Here is a 20,990-nt window from a genome sequence, read left to right as displayed (position 1 = left end):
AAATTCTGTGTAATTAAATCTCAGAAAATTAAGGCTACTAACCAAGAGCACTACATTGTATTCTTTATGTTTTGTTTAATTCAAATATTACGTTGTGGAATGTTTTATGTCATAAATTTGACAAGGGTCCGCAAGCCGAAAAAGTATGAGAACCACATAGGTACAGATTTAGATCCAAATCTGCCTGTATCCAAAGCTACAGAAACTATTAAAAGCTAAACATATAATGTATAATTATAAAGACAATGATGACTATATTGCGACTGCTATTTGGTTTAGTTTTATAACTTACTAAACTAAACCAAATAACGGTCGCCATTACAAATATAATGTATATTGGTGAGATGCCGCCCTCTGGTGGTAAACCATGAACAGAGAGCGCTTCGTAAGGGACAATAAGTAGGTTTTCCCCCATCTAGTGGTGAAATTGTATTTTGTATTCAAAACGACAAGTTGCTAGGTTCACTATCAAGTGCAGCTAAATTTAATTTTGTTGAATCATTTGTCACTCAACATGGCAAATTCTGCCGTGGTCACGTGGAAAGGTGATTTCAATGCCCTATATGGCAGAATGACATGGACGCCTCCTTGGACTTACCCGTTCAATGTAAGTAAAGAGAAGAAATTTTAAGCTTACAAAGTCAGATCATTGGCAGATGTCATTTGACACAAACGAGGACATCATTTATGAATAAAGACATTGATTTTGACTAATAAAATACTTAAAACCCTACTTATTGTCCTTTTAATGGCCGTTTCTCAATTGAAAGGAAGGCTGCAGCCTCCGGAAGTCGCATATAAAAGTAAAAATTGAATATGTAGGCTGTATACGTCATCAAGCCTGGTTATTTAACTCTTTAGCCGCCATAGACGAGATATCTCATCAATTAAGAGAAAACGCTTCCCTGCCAATGACAAGAATATCCGGCTTTCCGCAATACCGCTATTATCCACAATGTGGCGCACTTCAGCAACTTATACAACCCTGAAGTTGCGCCTCACGTGAAAGAGAAAGAACTCTGTGTATGTTTTAAAGATCGATCTGAATCTGATCTCTATCAAAAGTCCTTCACAAAAATAGAATTATCTCAGCTTTTTGCTCAAAATTTGACGTTTTTGAAGAAACCTACCCATATTTGAGAGATGATAAAAAGAGAACTAATGAAGGTAGGATGAAACGTTTTTGGGTTTTTTTTTAAAGCAGAGGGTCTGTTCTTTCATTTGATATATTGTTTGTTTATATATTTAAAGAAGAAAATTTTTGCAAGGCATTAAACTTTTGTGAAAATCATGAAAAATGCTGGCGCTGGCTGGCAACTTAAAAAAAAAACGCTGGAGGGGAGTTAAGTTAACTGAGCAGTTCATTCGTTATCCATATTACAACAATTAACGATTAATGGTTAAATTGTTTAAAATCACTTGAATGTTAACATTTGCAAGCCTTTGAAACACGTGCAAAATATAACTTATCATATTTCCCAAATTTGCGTATTAATCCGCGAATCGCATGCAAGCCGAACCGTGTGTTGTGATCCAGGCCAAGCTAATATAAAAATAATATAATAAATACATATTACAATTAGGGGTGTCACGATTCTCCAAATCCTCGATTCCATTATATTTTCGATTCTGATGTCACGATTCAATTCGATTCTCGATTTTTAAATGATTTTTTTTAAGACAAAAATTATATGCCTTTATTTTATTATTATTATTATTATTATTATAGTTTCACATTAACATGCACATTGCGTGCTTTTCCTCGCATGGGGGTTTGTGGGCTTTACTTTACGCGAGAGAGCTTGTAGGGAGAGAATTCCTTCTTGCACGCAGATAGACTTAATGCGCGTGTCTTGGACTCCTATTATCTAAAATAAAAACCAGTGCGTCAAGCACTTCTATCTGTCTCACGTGCACGCGCTCTCGTATCTGTCCAAAGTCTAAACATAAACTAAAGTAATAATCCTTCCGTTTTTGTTCAGTTTTATGCGTTTCATGCGAGCTGAGGGAAACTATACCTTTTGTTTAAAATATAACCCGCTGGATCTTGGCGGCTCTCTCGTGCATGTGCAGAGAGCTGCGCTCTGTCCGACTCCGAAGATATGCATTTCAAGGAGTTGTAGCAATACATCTCTCGTGTTTAAAATATAAATTGCGTTCCGCTGGATGGATGTTTTTAAAGGCACTTCTGAGAGTTTTTTTTTCCCCCGCTTGGCAAGCCGACCAGACGTGACATGGGGGCATGGCAGCATCGACAATCCCATTTTTTTCTTCGAAGTTCGAGGTTGTGACTTAATTTCGATCGATTTCGATTTAAAATCGAAATCGTGACACCCTTAATTACAATTGAAACTATTAATAGAAGACCCCTGTACTATATGACATGAAGTCAAATTTCCTGTTGCTCAAATGTGGATGATGGCGTGAGCACCACATAGGTCACTGGATTAATTTTAGCCAATGTATGAACTCATAAAATGTATGTAAGCCATGGATAAAAGTATCTGTTGAATACCTAAATATAAAAATAATTCAAAAAGACCAATAAGAATAATTATATTGATAAATGTTTATTTTCTAGACAGATTAATACAGCATTCATTGTCTCTTGCTCATAATATGAATCCAGAAACCCTTTCAATTTTTTTACTCCAGTCTAACAGGGGAAATACATTCAAATACAGAACAATAGGATCTGTAGAATACATAACAATTCCAAAGCTGTATTTTACATCATGTTTACTGACACTGATCACATTAGATGTATAGTAAAGCCAAAACAACATCAACTTGTTTTATAGCGGTTGTTATACAGAATGTTTTTACACATTTATCCTTAAGTGGTAAGGTTCTTCAGATGTATTAAAGCGTAGCTGTCACAGTTATTGTTTGTTGTCAGGATCAGTCATTCCCCACCAACTGCCTCGTTCTTTCCAAAAGGGTTTCAGTTCATATTCAGCTGGAGAAAGCGTGCTTTGAATGATGCTGTCTATGGCTTAGGCAGCAGGGGACGCACATGGCTGGCCACATCGTTGAAGGAGACTGGCAAATAGCTGGGATTTTCCTCCCCAGGAAAAGACACAAGCTGGCGACCCTGACGATTGATGTGCTCGTAGATTACCCAGACACCCCTTTTCACTTTGTGGGAAGAAGCTATGTCACTGAAATCGATGTTGTGAAGATTGGTTTCTTTTCCAAGCTTCACGCTGCGTCCACCATAGTTTATATGTTCAAACAGCTGGATTTCAGGATCGTCCAGGTCATCTGTGACCATCTTCAGGGAAGAGAACATTGCTTTGTCTTCAAGGACAGGGTACTCTCCCTCTTCAAACACCCGCTGCTTGCCAGCAAAATTCTTGCCATAATATGCTACCCATGGAGCGCCGATGACTTTCAGAGATGAGATGACTTTGTTGAAGCCCTTTTCCTCTAAGTCTTGGACATTGTTCTTGAATTCAGCTGTTCTGCCCTCAAAGGTTTCTTTGGCATAAACAATGATCTTGCTCATTTTGAAGGATGATTTGAAGAGATCAGAGACTGGAGAATGCAAGTGCTCTTGAAGCAGCTTCTGCTGGAAACAGCGACTGTCATCTGGTGTGTAGAGAGGCCTTTTAAACCACAAATCCTGCAATGTGGGCATGGACAAAGTCAAGATAATAATCTTATGTTACGAGCTCCTGCTGGAAAAAATATTTTTATTTTGACTACTGCTTAGTCTATAGATGCGTTTAAGATATACTGATATTCAAAAATATAGTTTTATGGAAGAAGAATTTTCCAGAGAAGTGTGTGTCACAAGGAATCGTGAAAAAAACCTCACTTCTCTTATTTAACAATGAACAATTGTGAAGATGTCCGAGATGTATTTAATGTACGTTAAATCTTTAAGTATTAAAGTTTTATATTTTTAAATATGTGATGTAGGATTACATCTCCACAATTATTAACAAAGAAACATAATGAGGATTTTATTCCAAATCGAACTACTGGGATTAAATATTTTTGTACTCAATATAGATTGTGGAAATCAGTTGAGAATTGTAAATGTTATTTTGCTTATATTTATAAATACTGTAGCTCCCCCATTCACTGCTATGTATTCATAAGGCAGTCTCACCTGGTCTAATATGGTGATACCCCATAATTCACATCTTACAATAGTCATACCCCAATATACCCTCTTATGACAACATCAATTATACCACATATGTATTAGAGACCTAGCAATATCGGATGTTTTGGGAACATGGTGTTGTCTTACTTCATTTTTTCCAGTTGTGGAGATCTCTCAAAGGGGTGTTTCTTATCAATTCTTGTGAAATCTCACCCATTTTCCAGGTTACATAGCCTACATAAAAAGACCCAACGCTGATCTGATGTCAAGACCCAAAGTTGATCTGATGTCAAAATCCATCGTGGATCTGATGTCAAGACCCAATGTTGATATTTCTTTTGTTGCCAGATTTACATTTTTCACACTTAAAACTCTTTCTTATCTAATGAAAACAATTCTTATCTAATGAAAACAATGAAATTAAAGAGAACATGAATAAGTACAGAACGAAACTCCTCTTGGTCCGACTATTTGCTTACATAATGATATGAAACAAATAAAAGCAAAACAAATTTTTAATTGTATCTAATTGTTTTTGTCTATGGAAGTGTTTTTCAAACCTAGTCCTAGTCGCATACCCCCTTCCAGAATGTTTTAGATATCTCCTTATTTAAGTCAACAACCTCTTTCCAGAATGTCAGCGGCTTCGTCTAAAATCTCTAAAATGCTACCTTCAGAGGCATCAAGGTACTGCCGAATCCAATGTTTAGTTTATTCCTGTATCCTGAGATACCTTCATCATCTTCTTGTCCCACAATTCTATATGTAAATGTGCACAGGGGTTGGGATTGATCGAGCCTGGCCAAGTATGAAATAATAAAATGGCAGCCAAGAAAGTGGCTAGAGTACAAATTTAGTGTAAATAAGGTTATATTTTTACTTCTTTTTTTTTTTACACTTTTTGATTGCATTTCTAGCTAGAAATGAGTTTTGTAGGTTGTAAATATGGGTTCCTTTATCACAAAGGCGCTCTCTGATAATATTTCAAACAGAATTACATTAAACTGCCTATGAAGGCTGTCCGAATGTGTTTCCTTGAGCTGCTTTTATGCCACCAAAGTCATTGCCTCATAAGAAACACAGCCAATATGTCTCCCTTAAAAGCTGATAAGTTGAATCAGGTGTTTTAAACATGGAGAAATCTAAAACATTCTAGGAGGGGGTATGCGAAGACCACGGGTGAATTCCAATCGAAAGTGTTCATCCTTATGCCCTATTCTGTTTGAAGATAAGAACTCTTGATGTATAAACTCCAGAGGAAGTTCTGCAATTGTGTCTTATAGTGTGGCCGATTAAAATACACTTAGCGAATAGAGCAATGAAATACGGCGCATTTTCTCTTTATTTTAAGTGACTGTTTATATGACGTCCCCTATGAGTTTTCCCGAAGGGTGCAAAAAATGCCCCCAGGATTAGGAAACACTGCCACATCTATGGCATTTAAAAATTTAGACTGGTCTTACTTGAGATCATAATTAGTGCAAGATCTGGATCACACCACTGATCAAAACTGTAATAGATACAAATTCCATGCCCTTTTTATCTATGTACAGCAGTGATGCCAAACATTTTGAGGAAATTCCATAATTTATCTACATAATAGCGACCAAATGATATGCAAAATTCATAAAAAGATATTGTGAGATTTTTTGCATTTGTATTCCCCATATAAAATACGTTCCTAAAGTTTTTACAGTGATTCTCAGTGATATCACTGGTTAGTGGCCATGTCACAATAAAGATGCAAGAGGGATTATGGCATCTGTGAAGTGTGAAGTGATGAGAATTTAACCTGGGCATGCAGCAATATCAGATAGCCTACCTTAGGAATAAGATGGCAATCTCTAAAGATTTCTTATCAGTACTTCTGAATAAAACAATGTTCGCATTTTACCGGTAACATACCCAGAAAAAATGCATCAGTAATTCTTTACCGAAGAGATGCATTTTGCTATTTGAAAAAGTTTGAAGTGAATCGAAACAAACATTTGGATGATAATCTCATTTTTAAAAAACACAAAATAGGCACAAAAATGAAATATTAAAATTTTAATGGCCAAAATGGGATCAATTACAAGTATAAACTCATTCACCAGCATAATGTAGATTAGTAACAAAAAACATTTAAATTTATGTGTCATTTTATCAAAAAATATACTGATTCTAACAACAACAACAACTCAATTTAGTACTGCTTAATCTAATGTGACAAACCTGATCTCGGGTGTTAATGTAAATCCAAGTATTTTTTTCTAAGAATTACTGAATGTACCTTGAAGTAAACAGTTAGTATACAGTAAAAACATCTAAGTCAATAAAAAATCTGACTGATTTAACACACAAGCATTCAGATAAGCAGGTTTTGTTACTTTAAAGAAAGTACTGTCTTAACTACGTCAAATATGGGAGGCCAAAGACAAAGTGTGACCTTTACATTTTAATTAATTCCATATTTGTGTATGGTTCCATAAGTCTTACACTTAACAAAGGTTCATAGTAGTGGAAAAAGTTTCTATAGACTTAAAAAAGTAAAAAAAGGTTATTTTTACAACATTTGATCTAAAAAGGTCTTTGAGGAACCAAAATTGGTTCTTCTGGCTTCGCTGCCAACTGTTTTAGCACTTATATAGTGTGAGTGTATTGTAATGTTTTTAACAAAACAGAATAATTCTAGATATTTTACTGATACTGAGTTTTAAATGATCTTTTTATCATCATTTTTTTTTTTTAAGACATGAATGCTTAAAATTACTGAAATAATCTACCAACACAAGACAACATCTTTACTTGCTAATGTGATTTGTTTGCATACTAATTCAATTGCAGTAATTAATATTTTTTTTACATTTAAAAGCGATTATCTTCATCAACATCATTTAATCAAGAGAACGTGTTTATAACACTAGACATTTTCACTTTAATGCTTCCAGAAGCTGTCTGTACTCCGCAGTGTTTACATCCTCGTGTTGATCCTGAGTCACCCACTCATCCAGACGCTCACGCTGGTTCTGATCCAGGATTCCCATGCGGCTGTACTCGGACACCAGGTTTCTGTACCCTGCTTTGTAGTAGCCTCGGATACCATCATCCGACAAAATCTGACACTGGGACAGAATGCTCTCACCTGGAATTACACACAAGGATAATTAATTGTAGCAACAGACAGTTCATTCACTCTTAAGCCCTATTCGGACGGGATTAGTTTTACAAGGTGACCTCTGAGAAAATCGTGCTTCTCAGAGGTCCTCTGTGTATTTAATCCCGTCCGAATCGGCCATGTCTGTGTTTTTCTCTGATGACCTCCGTAAGAATTTCAGAGCAATTTACCTACTGTTTTTCGCCGAACTCAGAGGTCCTCTGAGAAATTTAATCCCGTCCGGATGCAAATGTCTGTGTTTGCCCGCAATATCTTTTGAAAACGCGGTTCATTTCGTGTTTTGGCCAACGTGATCTGCCGTAAGGTCTTACTAATGCGCGTATATTGTATTTCCTGAGTCCCATTCATTCAGATATGAATGTTTTTTCGCATTCGGCAAAATAAAATAATTAAATCAAGACGAGCTGAATATCATACACTGTTAAGACTAAACACTGTAATATCATTAACATTATGAGAAACTCGATCCGTTCAAAGTTTTTCAACTCCGGAATGGTAATGTTAATTAATAAAGATATTAAATTGTATTAATCATTATTTCTTCATTTCTTTGTGTTTGTTATAAGCAGACAGTTATATAAAACACGTAGGCTAACGTTACTTTAGTAGGATTTGTATATTTTATGTGATTTGTTAAAATTAAATTAATAAATTACATATTCTGTCATAATTTTACATTTAAAGCAAAATATTAAACATTACAAACACGCGTATCCAGAGCACGTGCTACTGCAACGCCCAAATGCATGAAACAGACACTCCCATCTCTGGAATAGCCTGCATCATTTTAATCCCGTCCGAATCGGTACATAAAATCACAGACGTCCTGGGGGACACGTTGAAACTCAAACGTCGTTTGGAAAACTAATCCCGTCCGAATAGTGCTTTAGACTATCAATTGTGTTATGCTTTGTATTTCATATATTTTGTTTTGAAACAAATCATAGTGTCATCTGGAGGGTAAATCATGCATGTTTTTGTAGGAATAACACCTTAAAGTTTCTTACCCAAAGCGCATTTAAGCTTTTCTGAAGTAAGCGGGTGATGCAAAATCATGCAGCGTTTTAGCAGAAGCTCCACATCTCCACTAATCAAAGTGTCTGATAGAAGTTTCCTGTAAAAAAGAAAATATAAAAAACGGACTTCACCCATTTCTTAATTTTTATGACAAAATCAACTGCGTGCTTAACATTTGTAATGACGCACTTAAAATGTTCAGTGCTTAATATTACTCCAAATTCCTGTAGTGTCAATTTGAATTTTGTATAATTGTGTTGCACGAGGATTTCATCTATAATCGTTGATGTTAAATGTTACCTGGCCATCTGTGACCGGTTGCTCGGGCCTGTGGTTAAAGCACGTCTGTGATCTTGTCCTAGAACCTCCATGGCAACCAGGTTCTGTCCATTACTGTCCGTTTTTATGCTGCTGATTAGTTTATAAAGCTCTGGGCTTTTATTTTTAAACTCGTTTGCTGAGTTTTCTATGGACATCTGAGCTAGTCTGAAGGAGTCCTTCGGTGGTATATGGCTCGTGGTAAATGTCCCAGTAGCGTTCTTACTGGACTTTCGAGCATTTTGAACACTGCCAAGAAAGAATAAGAATAAGTGACAATTTGTTAAAAAAAATTAGCACAAAATCTGCTTATCAAATCTACACTCTTAAAAAGAAAAGTTTCTAAAAATGTTATTAGTTCCTTATGGAACCATTTTAGGAACCTAGTAAGCTAATATAAGTATTTCATCTACCTGTTGATTTTGTACAATAATTGGGCACCTGACGACTGCATACTTTTAGTTCTTCAAAGTGCAATAATACTTGAGGTTGTGAATTGCAACAACGGCTCGAAATTTGACAGGAATCAGATTCTTTACCTCGTATATTCACCAACGAATCCCAGATGGTACATTTTGATGAGGATACGTTCTTCACTTTTGATCAATTTAACACTCTGCAAGTATCCCTGCAATGAAGTGTCTGTCTCCTTACTTCCTCCAGTTATCTTGTATTTTCTGGGGTTTTCGTATCCTATCTGAAGCGCAAGCATGGGTGTGTACAATTCAAGGTTTGTCTGGATCTATTAAGAAATGAATAGATTAAACACAATCATTTCTTGTTGCATGTGGAGATAACTGAAAAACATTTAATGATAGGTAAGGAATGGGATTTTTATTCATCAAACGTATGTTGGCCTACCATTTATCCTACACAGGACACGGTCGCATACATTCACACACTATGAACTATGAAAAAACTGCGTTTCCTGAAAGAAACGTTTGGTTCACATGTATGGAGTCTCTTGTGTCAGTGGTAAAGAAATGTTGGGTTGTTTAGGATGTGTAGAATCTGTTTTTCACACTTAGGATGTGAAGACTTTGTCCCATGAAGAAGTCAGATATGTATGTACTCACCTCATTTTTCACTTTCTCACGTAATACCAAAGCTTCCTTCTCTGGGTCTTCAGCAGTGCTGCCAGTTGCTTGCACTACAGCTTGATAAAGAGCGTTCTGATGATCCGATTTGACGCTGATTATTATGCCGTCGTCCTGTATAATACCAAAATGGCCGCTGTACAGCTTTGCACTGGCTCTGTTTTAAAATTAAAAGTCACAACATTCAGTACAAAAAGTTTATACGATTTCAGACTGAAACTTATTTCTATACTAAGGTGACCAAATGTTCCCAATTTCCGGGGACAATCCTGTTTTTGTGTTCTGTTCTCCACAAAAACCACAACAATAAAAAGATGAAAACATTCAAAAACATCCACATTTTTTAATTCATAGATAATAACAAATAAGATTGTAATGATATTTGGACCAAATGTCCCCACTTTTCATTTAAAAAAATCTGGTTACCTTATTTCTATACGTGAGGTGTATAATGCTCTTACTGTGATGGATCTGCAGCTTCTGCAGATTTGGTTAATCTCAGTTTTATATCGCCCGCTGATTTGGTGGTTCCCGGGTAACGCTCCTCAGTGAGCTGTTTTCCATTTCCATCAACGACAGTCAGTTGAATTCCTTTTCCACTCAGCAGGTTACTTTTTGTGAGCACGTACATATCGAGGGGTGTAGCTGGCTGATCAGCTTTGCAAATATCTTCTGTATACTTTGTATATAGCTTTGTTTGGTCCACACCTAACAGACATTTTAATTCCTTGTGGCTCGTGGATTTCTTGTTGTGTTTTTCCCTTTGGTCATCGAAGAAACGGTGAGTTTTATTTCTGCTCATGACACGATTTACAGCCTCTCCTGCTGCACTGTTTACCTGAGTTTCTAATCTGTTGGTCATTAAAGCCCTCATATGCTCAGAACAAGAACTGATGAATTGCTCAGAAACATTCTTAGAGATAACCTGCAGAAGTTCTGTTTTAAGGCGTTGTACGTCGCGTAAATTGTGTCGTCCATCTCGGTCATACTTTGCCAGTTCATTCTGAAGCTTATTGATGCTCTCCAGGAATTCAGGGAAAAAATTACTATCCATGATCTCCTTTGTTGGTACAGCGCCCAAAATTTGAGTGAGATTTACAGAGTACTCGGATACTTTCAGAACCAGCTTTGCTGTTTCAAGTACACCAGATAGTTTGGCTTTATTCATAAGCTCTGTTGATTCTTTACACACCTTTGAGAGCCTGCTGATAACCTTCTGTGCTGTGGTACAGTCCAGTATGAGCTCAGGAATTATCTTTTCACACAACACCCCTACAGATTTTTTTAATTCCTCCTCATATTTCGGGTCAATCTTATAATTCTCTTTTTCCAAGGCAGCTTTCGGAATGCCTGAGCTGATGAACTCTTCAAGAGTCTGATCCAGTTTGCTGTTCTGCTTCACAGATGAAGTGACCACATCTTCAAAGCTTCTTCGTAAAATATTCTTAAAGACTTCCAGAAGTGCCGCATCGACCGCGTAGTTCATAGCAGCGATGATAGACTGTTTCCCGATTTCTTTAACAGCATAATTAGCAACAACTTTTAAGTTCTGTTTGACCACTGTAGAAGAAGACATGTTTTTCATCGCAGTTTTAAAAGATTCTTTACTGAGGGCTGATAAACTGGACTTAGCAGTTTCTTTTACCGAGGCAAATGCTGCCCTTCCTGATTTGATGAATTCAGATGCAACAGTAGAGAAAGACTTCGTACCATTGAGGATGCTTTTTGTCGCTTTAAATACGCCAGTAACTGCTTTCTTGAAAGCACTAAAGCCAGCCGTTAACAAAGCAAGCCCAATGCTGATACTCTTAGATATTGCCCATGAAGCCCAACTGAATGTGCCGTTTATCATCCCTTCTATTCCACTGATCATGTCCGACACCCCTTCTCCAATCAGACCCATTCCAAACTGACTGGCTGCTCCAAGTGTCAGAGCACAAATAAGAGCTCCAGCAAAAACTTGCACCGCTCCGAGTATGAAACATATCAAAGCATCAATGCAGAACTTGGGTTTCTTTTTGACCTCGAAAACAACTCCAAGTCCATAGTCGTACAGCGATCTCAGCTCATTGTTGACTATGAAGTTCTTTTCTTCAGACAGCATGTAAACCGAACAGTCCTCAGTAATGGCATCATCATTGCTTTTCTCCAGCTCTTTCAGTTTATTCAGTGCATTATCAATGTACTTAATCCAAGACTCAAAGATGTTCATTCTAGCCTGCATTTGACTCTGAAAGTTGTTGTTTTTCGAGTTCTGATCTTTGTTACCAGTAACCGATAGGTTACATGACACCATTGTGTTTGAGACTTCTGAGATGTAAACATCAATGGATGTCTTTGCGTCTTCCAGCAGTTTCATAGCGTCTGCTTTATAGTTCCCCTTACCAAGATTGATGGTGATGAATGCCTGGTTATAGAGTGCCACAGCCTTGAAGTGCGGGTCAAAGTCCACAACTTTTTGCCAATAGGATTTCGCTCCATTATTGATGCTGGATTTGTTTCTGCAGTGTAGATCAGTTCTTACAATCGCCTGTCTGACGTGATCGTAGAAGTTATCGCATTCTCCTCGCAGCAGCTTTTCACTTGTTTTATTTATTGTCTTGATAAGGTCTGCTTCAAGTTCTTTGAAGTCATCATGTCTGTTGATGTGATCCTCATGAAGGGTCAACCACAAGGCCCAAGACTCTTTCAAAGCATTGACGGCAGGCTGATAGTCAAACTTAGACTGATAACGTGTGAAGCACTCAGGAATTTTACTGAGCTGCAGTTCCATGGGGTTCAATTTTTCTTCCTGTGTGTAATGCCCATCAAATTCTTGTAGTAATCTGCAAAATGTGGAGAACAGATTTTCCTTTAGGTTTATTTCAACCAGCTCGTCAGTTTCCATGTCACAGATTCGTTTTGTTTCATAATCCTCTCTCAGCTGGCGCATGATTTCCACAGACTGACCTTGGTAAGCTGGTGCAAGATGATCACAGTTCACAATCATCTGAACCATCCCGGGGTTGCCTTTACGAGACGTGCGACCAAATATTTGTTTCTCGACTCTTCGGTTGGGTGAAAAGTGAGTAAGAAGAACAAAAAGACCCCCGCATTTGTTCACGCTTTCATCAACCTTTATGTCTGTTCCTCGTCCACCAAGATTTGTAGCAATGATGATTCTGCCTGCACAGAAATTCTGTCTTTCAATGTTGTGCTTTTCGCTTATTGTGTACAGAGTAATCTGTTCTGGCTTTAATCTGCCTCCGTCTTGTATTTTCTTGTGCAGTTCATCTGCTGTTTTAACATCTTCACAAATTACCAATACAACTTGTCCTCTATCTGCTACTTTCCATGAAGTTTCACAAATAGTCTGGATCCATTGGTGATTCCCTCCTTTCACCTGGATGACCGGAAGCTCCGTCACCCTTTTATGGCGATGTGCCGGTACAGTGTAGCTCTTTGCTTTGTAATGTTTTTCCAGAAAGTCCCAATCTGCTTTACCTCCTAATGTGCCAGAGACACCAAATATACCACTTCCACTGAGGTACCTTTGGAAATAATGGAAATTTGACATGTAGTTTGTCACGTTGGATATCGGCGAAATCGTAAGTTGGTGCTTGAACTCCAAAAATTGTTGCAGACCGTTACCCCACTTCTTGTTTTTCTCCAGCACGCCACTCGCTTTGAAGTCTACTGGAATTATAGCATCGTATTGTCTGTCATGACTGTCAGCAGCGTCTCGTTCAGCGGCTGGTGAGGTGTCGATCATGTATTCTCGGCCCTGTGACATCTCAATGGCCTTTAATGCATTCTCAACCAAAACTGGTAACTGACTCTCAACGTAGTTTTTCAAGAAAACAGGGATGACAATGAAGCTGTCGGATTTTTGAACTGTTTGGAGGTTATCTGAGTATCTGATAGATGACTTAATTGTGCTTACAGTGGCATCAATGAGCGATTTCTCAGACATGATTTCGCATGCCAGTCCTCCTTCCAGCAGTAGCACTTCCACATGAAGTTCACCTTGTTTTTCCCGATTGTCAAAACGTTTGGCTTTTTTGTTTTCTAAAGAATAGCACTTAAACACCACACTGTTCTCCAAAACCTCCTCAAATATAGTCAGAAGATCATATTGTTGTGAAACTCCAAGTTTCTTCATGATCTCAGAAAAAGCATTGGACATTGGATCCTCATTCAAATCGTCTTTATTTTCTTTTTTGCTCTCAGCTTGATGTATCATTTCAACATCCTCCTGGGTGTAGAAGCCCAAAGTCACTCCAGGCAACAAGATCTCAATTGCTGAGAAGTTTTCTGAAGTTTCCAGTCCCATAACAGCTGTCGTTACAGCTTTATGAAAGTACTGTATCCTGGTTGCCCATTTGATCTCCCCTGCTTCAAGCATTTCTACTGGTCGACATGTAGATATCATGGCCCATATGTTGGAAAGCACTTGTTCCACATGCCTAAATCCACTAGATTCATGAGACAAGAATGTCACTTGAACTCCATTGTCCAAAGTCATATAGTCCACTTCATCCACTATTACAAGCTCAAACTGCCTTTTATCGCGAACAGTCCTCTTCTCAAATTCTTGTTTAAGGATGTCTGCTGCAAAGACTCCCACTGTGCCATATACTATTTGCTGTCTGTAGGCATCTCTCAGACATTCCTCCTGTTTCTCTGGTGAACAGGCACTTGGAGGTACTACAGATGAAGTGACACCAAACATATTGAAAAACTTTTTCCACTCTTCTTGGTCACGTTGGGCGAGAACCGGAGAGCTTGTCACAATGTCCACTTTGGTTCCACGAATGGCCAGAATTGTTGCAAACATGGCTAAGATACAGGATTTGCCCTCACCTGTGCCAATCTCCAGAAGACATCCTTTATTTCCTGTCAGCTGTGCTAGGAGGAGCAAAAGCAATGATGCTAGTTGTGTACGTCTCGGAAAATAGCCTTGAATTTTTGTGTTGTCTTTTGTGAAGATTGTTGAGCAGTCTTGCACTGCTATTGACATTCCAATCAATACATCTTTTAGAGTGTTTATATCTGGGTTTGTAAGATCAAGAGATGATATTTTCTTTTTCAAAACGTTGATTTGCTCCTCTGTGAGGTCCACCAGTTGATATTTTGGGAGTTCTGACTCCATGTATCTAAGCACATCCTTTAACAGCACCAAAACTTTCTCTGGGCAGTTCGCTTCACGAAGTTCTTTCACAATGGTATCAGCATCTTTATCCTTGTCGCTTTTCATTTGTTGCTCAAGAAACATTAAAGGGGTTTCATACATAAGGGCAGAGAGAACAAGGATGCAGTCCAGGTGATAGGTTAGTGCTGTGTGAAGAACTGAATCAAGTTGATCACATTTGATAGCCGGACTTTTGCAAAGAAAGAGCATTATTTCTGTTGGCGTCCAGATTCTGTTGAACAACATCTGACCCAAAATATCTCTACCTTGTGGTGAAATCTCTGAAATCATGTCAAGTACATTTAGTAAAATACGTTCTGCCAAAGTTGCATTTGTGGCATGAAGCTGCTCCACTAAACCCAAGAGAAAGTTGTACTTCTTCTCCAAGCCAAGTGGCTGATCTCCATCATCTTTAGCATCTTCAGTGCTACTATGCAGAATGAACTGAAGAGATGCCTCAAGAACTGTGAGCATCTCAGTAAGAGACAGTTCATTATATCCAACAGCATTATCAAAGGTTAACTGAGACCATACTGGAAGGTTGTTTTCTGTACAATATTGAACGGCAAGTTCATTCTGGAGCGTCTTAATCCTGTCCCAAATCTGGTAGTTTTGTATTTCATTGTCTTCTTTGATCTGGTACTTTAACAAAAGCTCTTTGAATTTTTCTTCAACATCAATAACCTACATAAATAAATATGCAAAAGAATCACATATTTCATCACAAGCTGTATACACATTGTTGTAATTTAGCTCAATCCGAATTTAATTCATACCTCATCCCTCTCGATCGCCGCAGCATCATCTTCAATTTGCTGATGAAGCACCTGTAAGCGTTCATGATGCTGCTCGAGACCTCTGAAGCTCTGCTTTTCACGAAGCCGCTCGGTTGCTCGAGAAAGCTTGAGTCTTGACGATTCACTTTCACTCTCCAGCTCCTGTTGAATCCTTTGCTCACGCTCTAAACGTTCCAGACGTCGTCTTTCCTCCTCTTGCCGTCTCTGTCGTTCATCTTCTTCATTTTTTCCTGTTTTAAGACATCATCAGATGCACCATCAGTGCCTACATTTATTAATGCTGTTGTAATGGAGTAACAGTGTTGACAGTAGTCCTACGTAACGGAACTTTCAGTCAAACACACATTCTCCCTACTTTCTCTTACACACATATGACTGTCAACATTGTTACTCTACCTTGGTGATGTAACCTCTTTCTTAAACATAGTAAAAAAATTACCTAACTGTATAGCTGCCTTTTAAAGTATAAATAATGAAATCTATTGTACGTATATGATTATTTTGTTGTTATATTGTGTTATTATTTGAGCAAAACCAGTCAGAATGTATGGATGTCAAAGAAAATGTGATCATAAGCATGATGTTTTATGATGTTTTCAGTTGTTCTTTCAAACTCAGAGTATTTGGCTTAAATGACGCATGCCTTTAAAGCTCCTTGAACGAATTTAGAGGAACAGACATTTAGGGGCTTTTTACACCTGGTCACTATGCGTTTTCACAACTTCAGGTGGTAGTCTTAATACCAAGTGTAAACAGCCCCTGGGACGCATTTCAGACGAAACTGGACAAGTGTAAATACATCTGGTTGATGAAACCACATCTGTCAGCGCATAACTCCTCCCAAACGCAAACACGTCACCCGGAAGTTAGCCGGCAAAGAGGCAAACAAACAAACGTAAAATGCTTATTGCTTTATGGAGCGACAGCAGCGGGTAAAAAAGCTTTCTAGAACCAATAAAATAGTCCAATTACAAACTCGAATGACATTAATCAAAGAAATAAAACTTTGAAAGAGAGTTTTGTGAACGTTTTCCACGTTATGGATTTGTACATTAAATTGTCTTCTTAATTTTTTTAAGGGAGAGTAATGAATAGTGTATTTGCATTTTGTGCAGGAGATCGGATTCATATCCGTTTTGCTAAGACGCATTTATGTGGCCAAATGTAAATTGAACAGTTTTAACAAATCAGATAGCTATCCGATCAGAGAAAACACACGAAGTGACCAGGTGCAAAAAGGCCCTTAGATTTAGATAAGCCCAGAGACAGGGGCTACAGTAACAGAGTTAGACAGTTACAGAATTGACGCAAATTCGACAAACAGGAAATCATGATTTTCAGCTACAAGACACTTTTTACAGGAAACATGATACTGTTATAGTCTGTGATATCTTGTAATCCATGACAATGAGTACCAAATTATTAAACTAACTAAAAAATATAATTATTTGAAAAAAGCAGAAAAATAAAGACTGGACACAAAAATGTACCTGCAATATACATCTTTTTTGCTGTATTGTGTAGTGCAGAAATGTTATGTTTGCAGGAACATACCGTAGTTGGGACAGTATTTAGTGCCTCCCTCAGAGGTGCAGTGCAACTGAATCTGGGAACGGTCATAGGTTTCCCTTAAGATGAAAGAGGTGTCCCCTTTATGGGTGTTATACTCATAACTAAAACTATTCCATCCATGATTTTCATATCTGATGTAGATGTAACGATGGACTCGCCACTTCTCCCCATACGATTCTGTGCTGCGAGGATTGACGCGCCTATACTGGAAAGCAGAATTGATAAACAGTTTCCATTAGAATAGCAGTGAAAAAATAACATGTAAATAACAGACTGACATGTGAGATTTTATATCCTGCTCTCAATTATTATTTGAGGATATGCTACCTAGGTTAAAGCATGTCTATGAAGAAGAATTTATAATATGGAATAGCATAATGAATTTTCTGTAGTCAATGCACTAAAATTCTTACCTCTTTCGGATTGTCTTGAGTGGAAAAGTACCAGGTGTAAGGAGTCTGATTTTTGACTGAAACCACGACCATTTTTCAAGATGTTCTGTTACATTAAAACATTAAAATTTGGTCAGTATTTAACAGTATTTAATAGTGTTGCAAGGTATATTTTTTATAACTAAATCTAACCCAAATGTCCGCTTTAAGAGCACCATGGTGGCTCCATTCAAATAAACAGCCCTAACAAGTGCTAGACTATGGTCTCCTGATCAAACAACAGAAACCCATTACAAAACATAACAAAATATGTTTTTAAACAAAATATAAAGTATTTGAAAAAATCAAAAGCAGAAACACAGAAAATAAACATAAACAGTTATGTATAATCTGGTAAACAATTTTAATCACCTAAACTGATGTGGGTAATGTAGGTCTACACATTGGTCCTGACCAGTGCATTATTGTTTTAAAATATTTGGACATGCAGCTACTGAACCTGTGGCTATACACTCTATTTATCAGTTAATCATTCAGGTTACAAGATGGACTTTGTATCCCTTCTGTCTAAACATGTGATTTTTATTGCAATGGAAATCAAATCACCAGGTGCTACTTGTGAACCGCAGGCAGCGATAATTCCCTTTCGAGGGAATCTCAATGCTGTGTCATGCTAATGACATTTTGGGGGATGCAGCATGACGCTTGTAATAACGTGTCAAATTAGGGCTGCGTCCGAAATCGCACAATGTGGCAGTAGGTACTGAATTAGATGAAGTACCTACTCATCGACCGTTAAAACCGTATGTTCTATATAGTTCTATAAAATGCATCCCAGAAAAAAGCAAAGGACGGTTAAATAATTTTTTCAAACACACACTATGTTAGATAATGTTACAGTATGTCGCGATAAAAACTTTATCGCATGATTCATGTCATGTAACGATTTAACCTACTGTAACTCAAAAACAACAGGGGTCCGTTCTTCGTACGTGGATTACTCTGTTACCCCAAATTTCCACCCACTCCGGAACGGCTGCGGATCACTCTATCGGTTTCCATTCAAGTCAATGTGTGTATTTCCACTGACTGCGTTCCGAATCCGTCACAGCTCTGGCCATCCGTTGGTTGCACCATGTTTATTAAACAGAAACTGTGTTGTGTTGAACACCCTGTTGTGATGACGCAAGAGTTGCAACTACGGTAGCTGAGAGGCCATTCTTTGTGTTTATTTTTAATGTTTCTAAAGCCTGATGAAATCGTTATAAATGTGTATTTAATACTGTAAAATACCCTTGATGTTACAGTCACTGACCTTGCCGTCCAGCATAAAAGACAACATTCCAACTTGAACCCATTGAGCAAGCTGTCTCTTTAGTATCGCGTGGTTTATATACATCTTGCCGCTGATTGGGCCGACATTTCTGACACAACCACCAAACAAGAGAAAACGCATCTAAAACCTGTTGCACACCGTTGCACACCGTTTCCAGGAAACATGTTGTTCAACCCGGAAACCGTAGCAAAACGTTGTGCACCGTTTTGAACTTGAACGTGGTCCATCAAAACGTCATAATTTAACGTCATAATGGGCAGAGACAGAACTAGATATCACGCGATCATCACATGAATTTGCGAGACCTCATGGGTCCTCGTCACTTCAGCACGTAGCCGCTCTGCAACAAATACGGAACTAGTGAGTATTGGCAGACAACGGAGTCGTAACGCAGCTGCCCCTGCAGTTGGTGGAAATCCGGGGTTAGCTGGATTTGATTGTTGACGATTTGGCTTGATCTTGGATCATTTGGTTCTTCGAAACTCATCATAGAGTTGCTGTCATAGCAACCGGTCTGTAAGATTAAACTTGCTTGGGAGCAGGCTTATTTCATGTAAACAAGATTAGATTGCACCTTTTTAAGTGGAGATGATACGGAAAGTCTGTTGCAGTCATGTATTCTCCATTATACGAGCGCAATCTGCGTAAGATGCATGATGAATAGCTTTTCAAATTCAACACGTAATAAAAAAGGATAGATTGAATCTTTTAGCGATGTTATTTAAAAATATATATAATATAAAAATATATAATTTTATGTACTTGTGCAACTTGTTTTTGCTGAGCAGCTGTTTTGATTATTATTCTCAAACACATTACAAGACAAACATGCTTATTATCACATTCATTTTAAATTTATTTTAATTTTTCTTTATAAAAACAGCAATCAGCAATCAATCATCTTTACCCAGCAGTAATTGATGTTATGTACAATAAAAAATATAACTTAGCGTGAAATAAGTTTCCTTTGAATAGACTCATCTCCAATTTTAGATTTGTCTTTAGATTGTCGTGTAATGGCTTGTCGTGCATGAAGGGTTTGCCTAGTCATTGCTATCTATTCTATCTATAAAACTCTGTCTACAAAAATGATACCCTCTCCCTTTCCTGTGACAAAATTTATAATCGTCATCATACTTAATTTATCACATTCTTGGGAACTGCTAAAAGTGTTGGTGTATTATCTACCATTGCACAAAAGAGAAGGAAAACAATCTTATAACAAACTACATTTCAAAGTTAATTTATCAATAATGAAAATGTTGCATTTGATGTGGGTTTAAGAAAGAGAAACTGCCCCCAGAGATGATCTATACAATCAATCAGTTTAGAGACATCACTCCTGTAAGTGAAATCAAATGAAGATGCAGGAACACCACGTGTTTTTTATTCTGCTTTTTGGGTTGCTGTTATAAACAGACACATCTTTTTTTTTTAACTGTTTTAAAAGAGATTTAAAGTACTGTAGGAGCATCAAAGTTTGATTACAATCATTAATTTCAAGCACATAAAGATGTGCACTGAAAAACACAGATGCATTGAATGTCTCACCCTGACATCCGCTCCACAATTTCTGGGGACGGAAATAAAGTCTCATTACACGATAATGCCAAGGCTAGTGGCATAAAATTAACTTTATTATATCTTACATCTATCTTAAACAAAACAGTGAACTAAAAATAAAAAATGACAACAACTGGGTATTATACGATAAATTGTTCATTACACCTTGTGGACCGAAACTGTGGAATCGCCCAATATGATAGTTCGTTTATTTAGCTTTTTTTAATATAGTGTGCTGGGTCACACTAAATTATTTTGTATGTAGTGTTAAATTGTTCAATAAAAAAGTTTAGCCTACTCACTCAATCCTTCAAGGCGAACAGTATTGTAAACTGTTTATTTTTTTCACAGGAACACCCAATGGAGACGGAGAACAAATGAATGTTGAAACTTCTTTAGCCACACGAACAGGTGTTTTGCCGAAACAAAGTGATCAAAGTTTCCTGTGTATAAATGT

General features: G+C 37.6%; 2 protein-coding genes across 2 annotated transcripts; both read right to left on the bottom strand.

The window, feature by feature from the left end:
- Positions 1-2,851: 2,851 nt before the first annotated feature.
- LOC141369204 (epidermal differentiation-specific protein-like) lies at positions 2,852-3,847 on the bottom strand. Its single transcript, XM_073874754.1, has one exon. The coding sequence runs from the start codon at positions 3,638-3,640 to the stop codon at positions 2,990-2,992; it is 651 nt and encodes a 216-aa protein (XP_073730855.1). The 5' UTR covers positions 3,641-3,847; the 3' UTR covers positions 2,852-2,989.
- Positions 3,848-6,150: 2,303 nt separating this feature from the next.
- On the bottom strand, positions 6,151-20,990 carry LOC129446721 (uncharacterized). The gene is made up of 10 exons (XM_073874449.1): positions 20,836-20,990; positions 17,656-17,740; positions 17,225-17,447; positions 15,650-15,900; positions 10,165-15,557; positions 9,683-9,860; positions 9,146-9,348; positions 8,589-8,855; positions 8,279-8,385; positions 6,151-7,238 (listed from the first exon to the last, which is right to left on the bottom strand). Exons 2-10 carry the CDS (start codon positions 17,725-17,727, stop codon positions 7,027-7,029), a joined length of 6,906 nt encoding a protein of 2,301 aa, XP_073730550.1. The 5' UTR covers positions 17,728-17,740; positions 20,836-20,990; the 3' UTR covers positions 6,151-7,026.

The sequence above is a fragment of the Misgurnus anguillicaudatus genome, chromosome 12 (assembly GCF_027580225.2).
Source record: "Misgurnus anguillicaudatus chromosome 12, ASM2758022v2, whole genome shotgun sequence".
Taxonomy (NCBI): domain Eukaryota; kingdom Metazoa; phylum Chordata; class Actinopteri; order Cypriniformes; family Cobitidae; genus Misgurnus; species Misgurnus anguillicaudatus.
The sequence above is the reverse complement of the archived record's forward strand: the minus strand, read 5'-3'. Positions and strand labels throughout refer to the sequence as shown.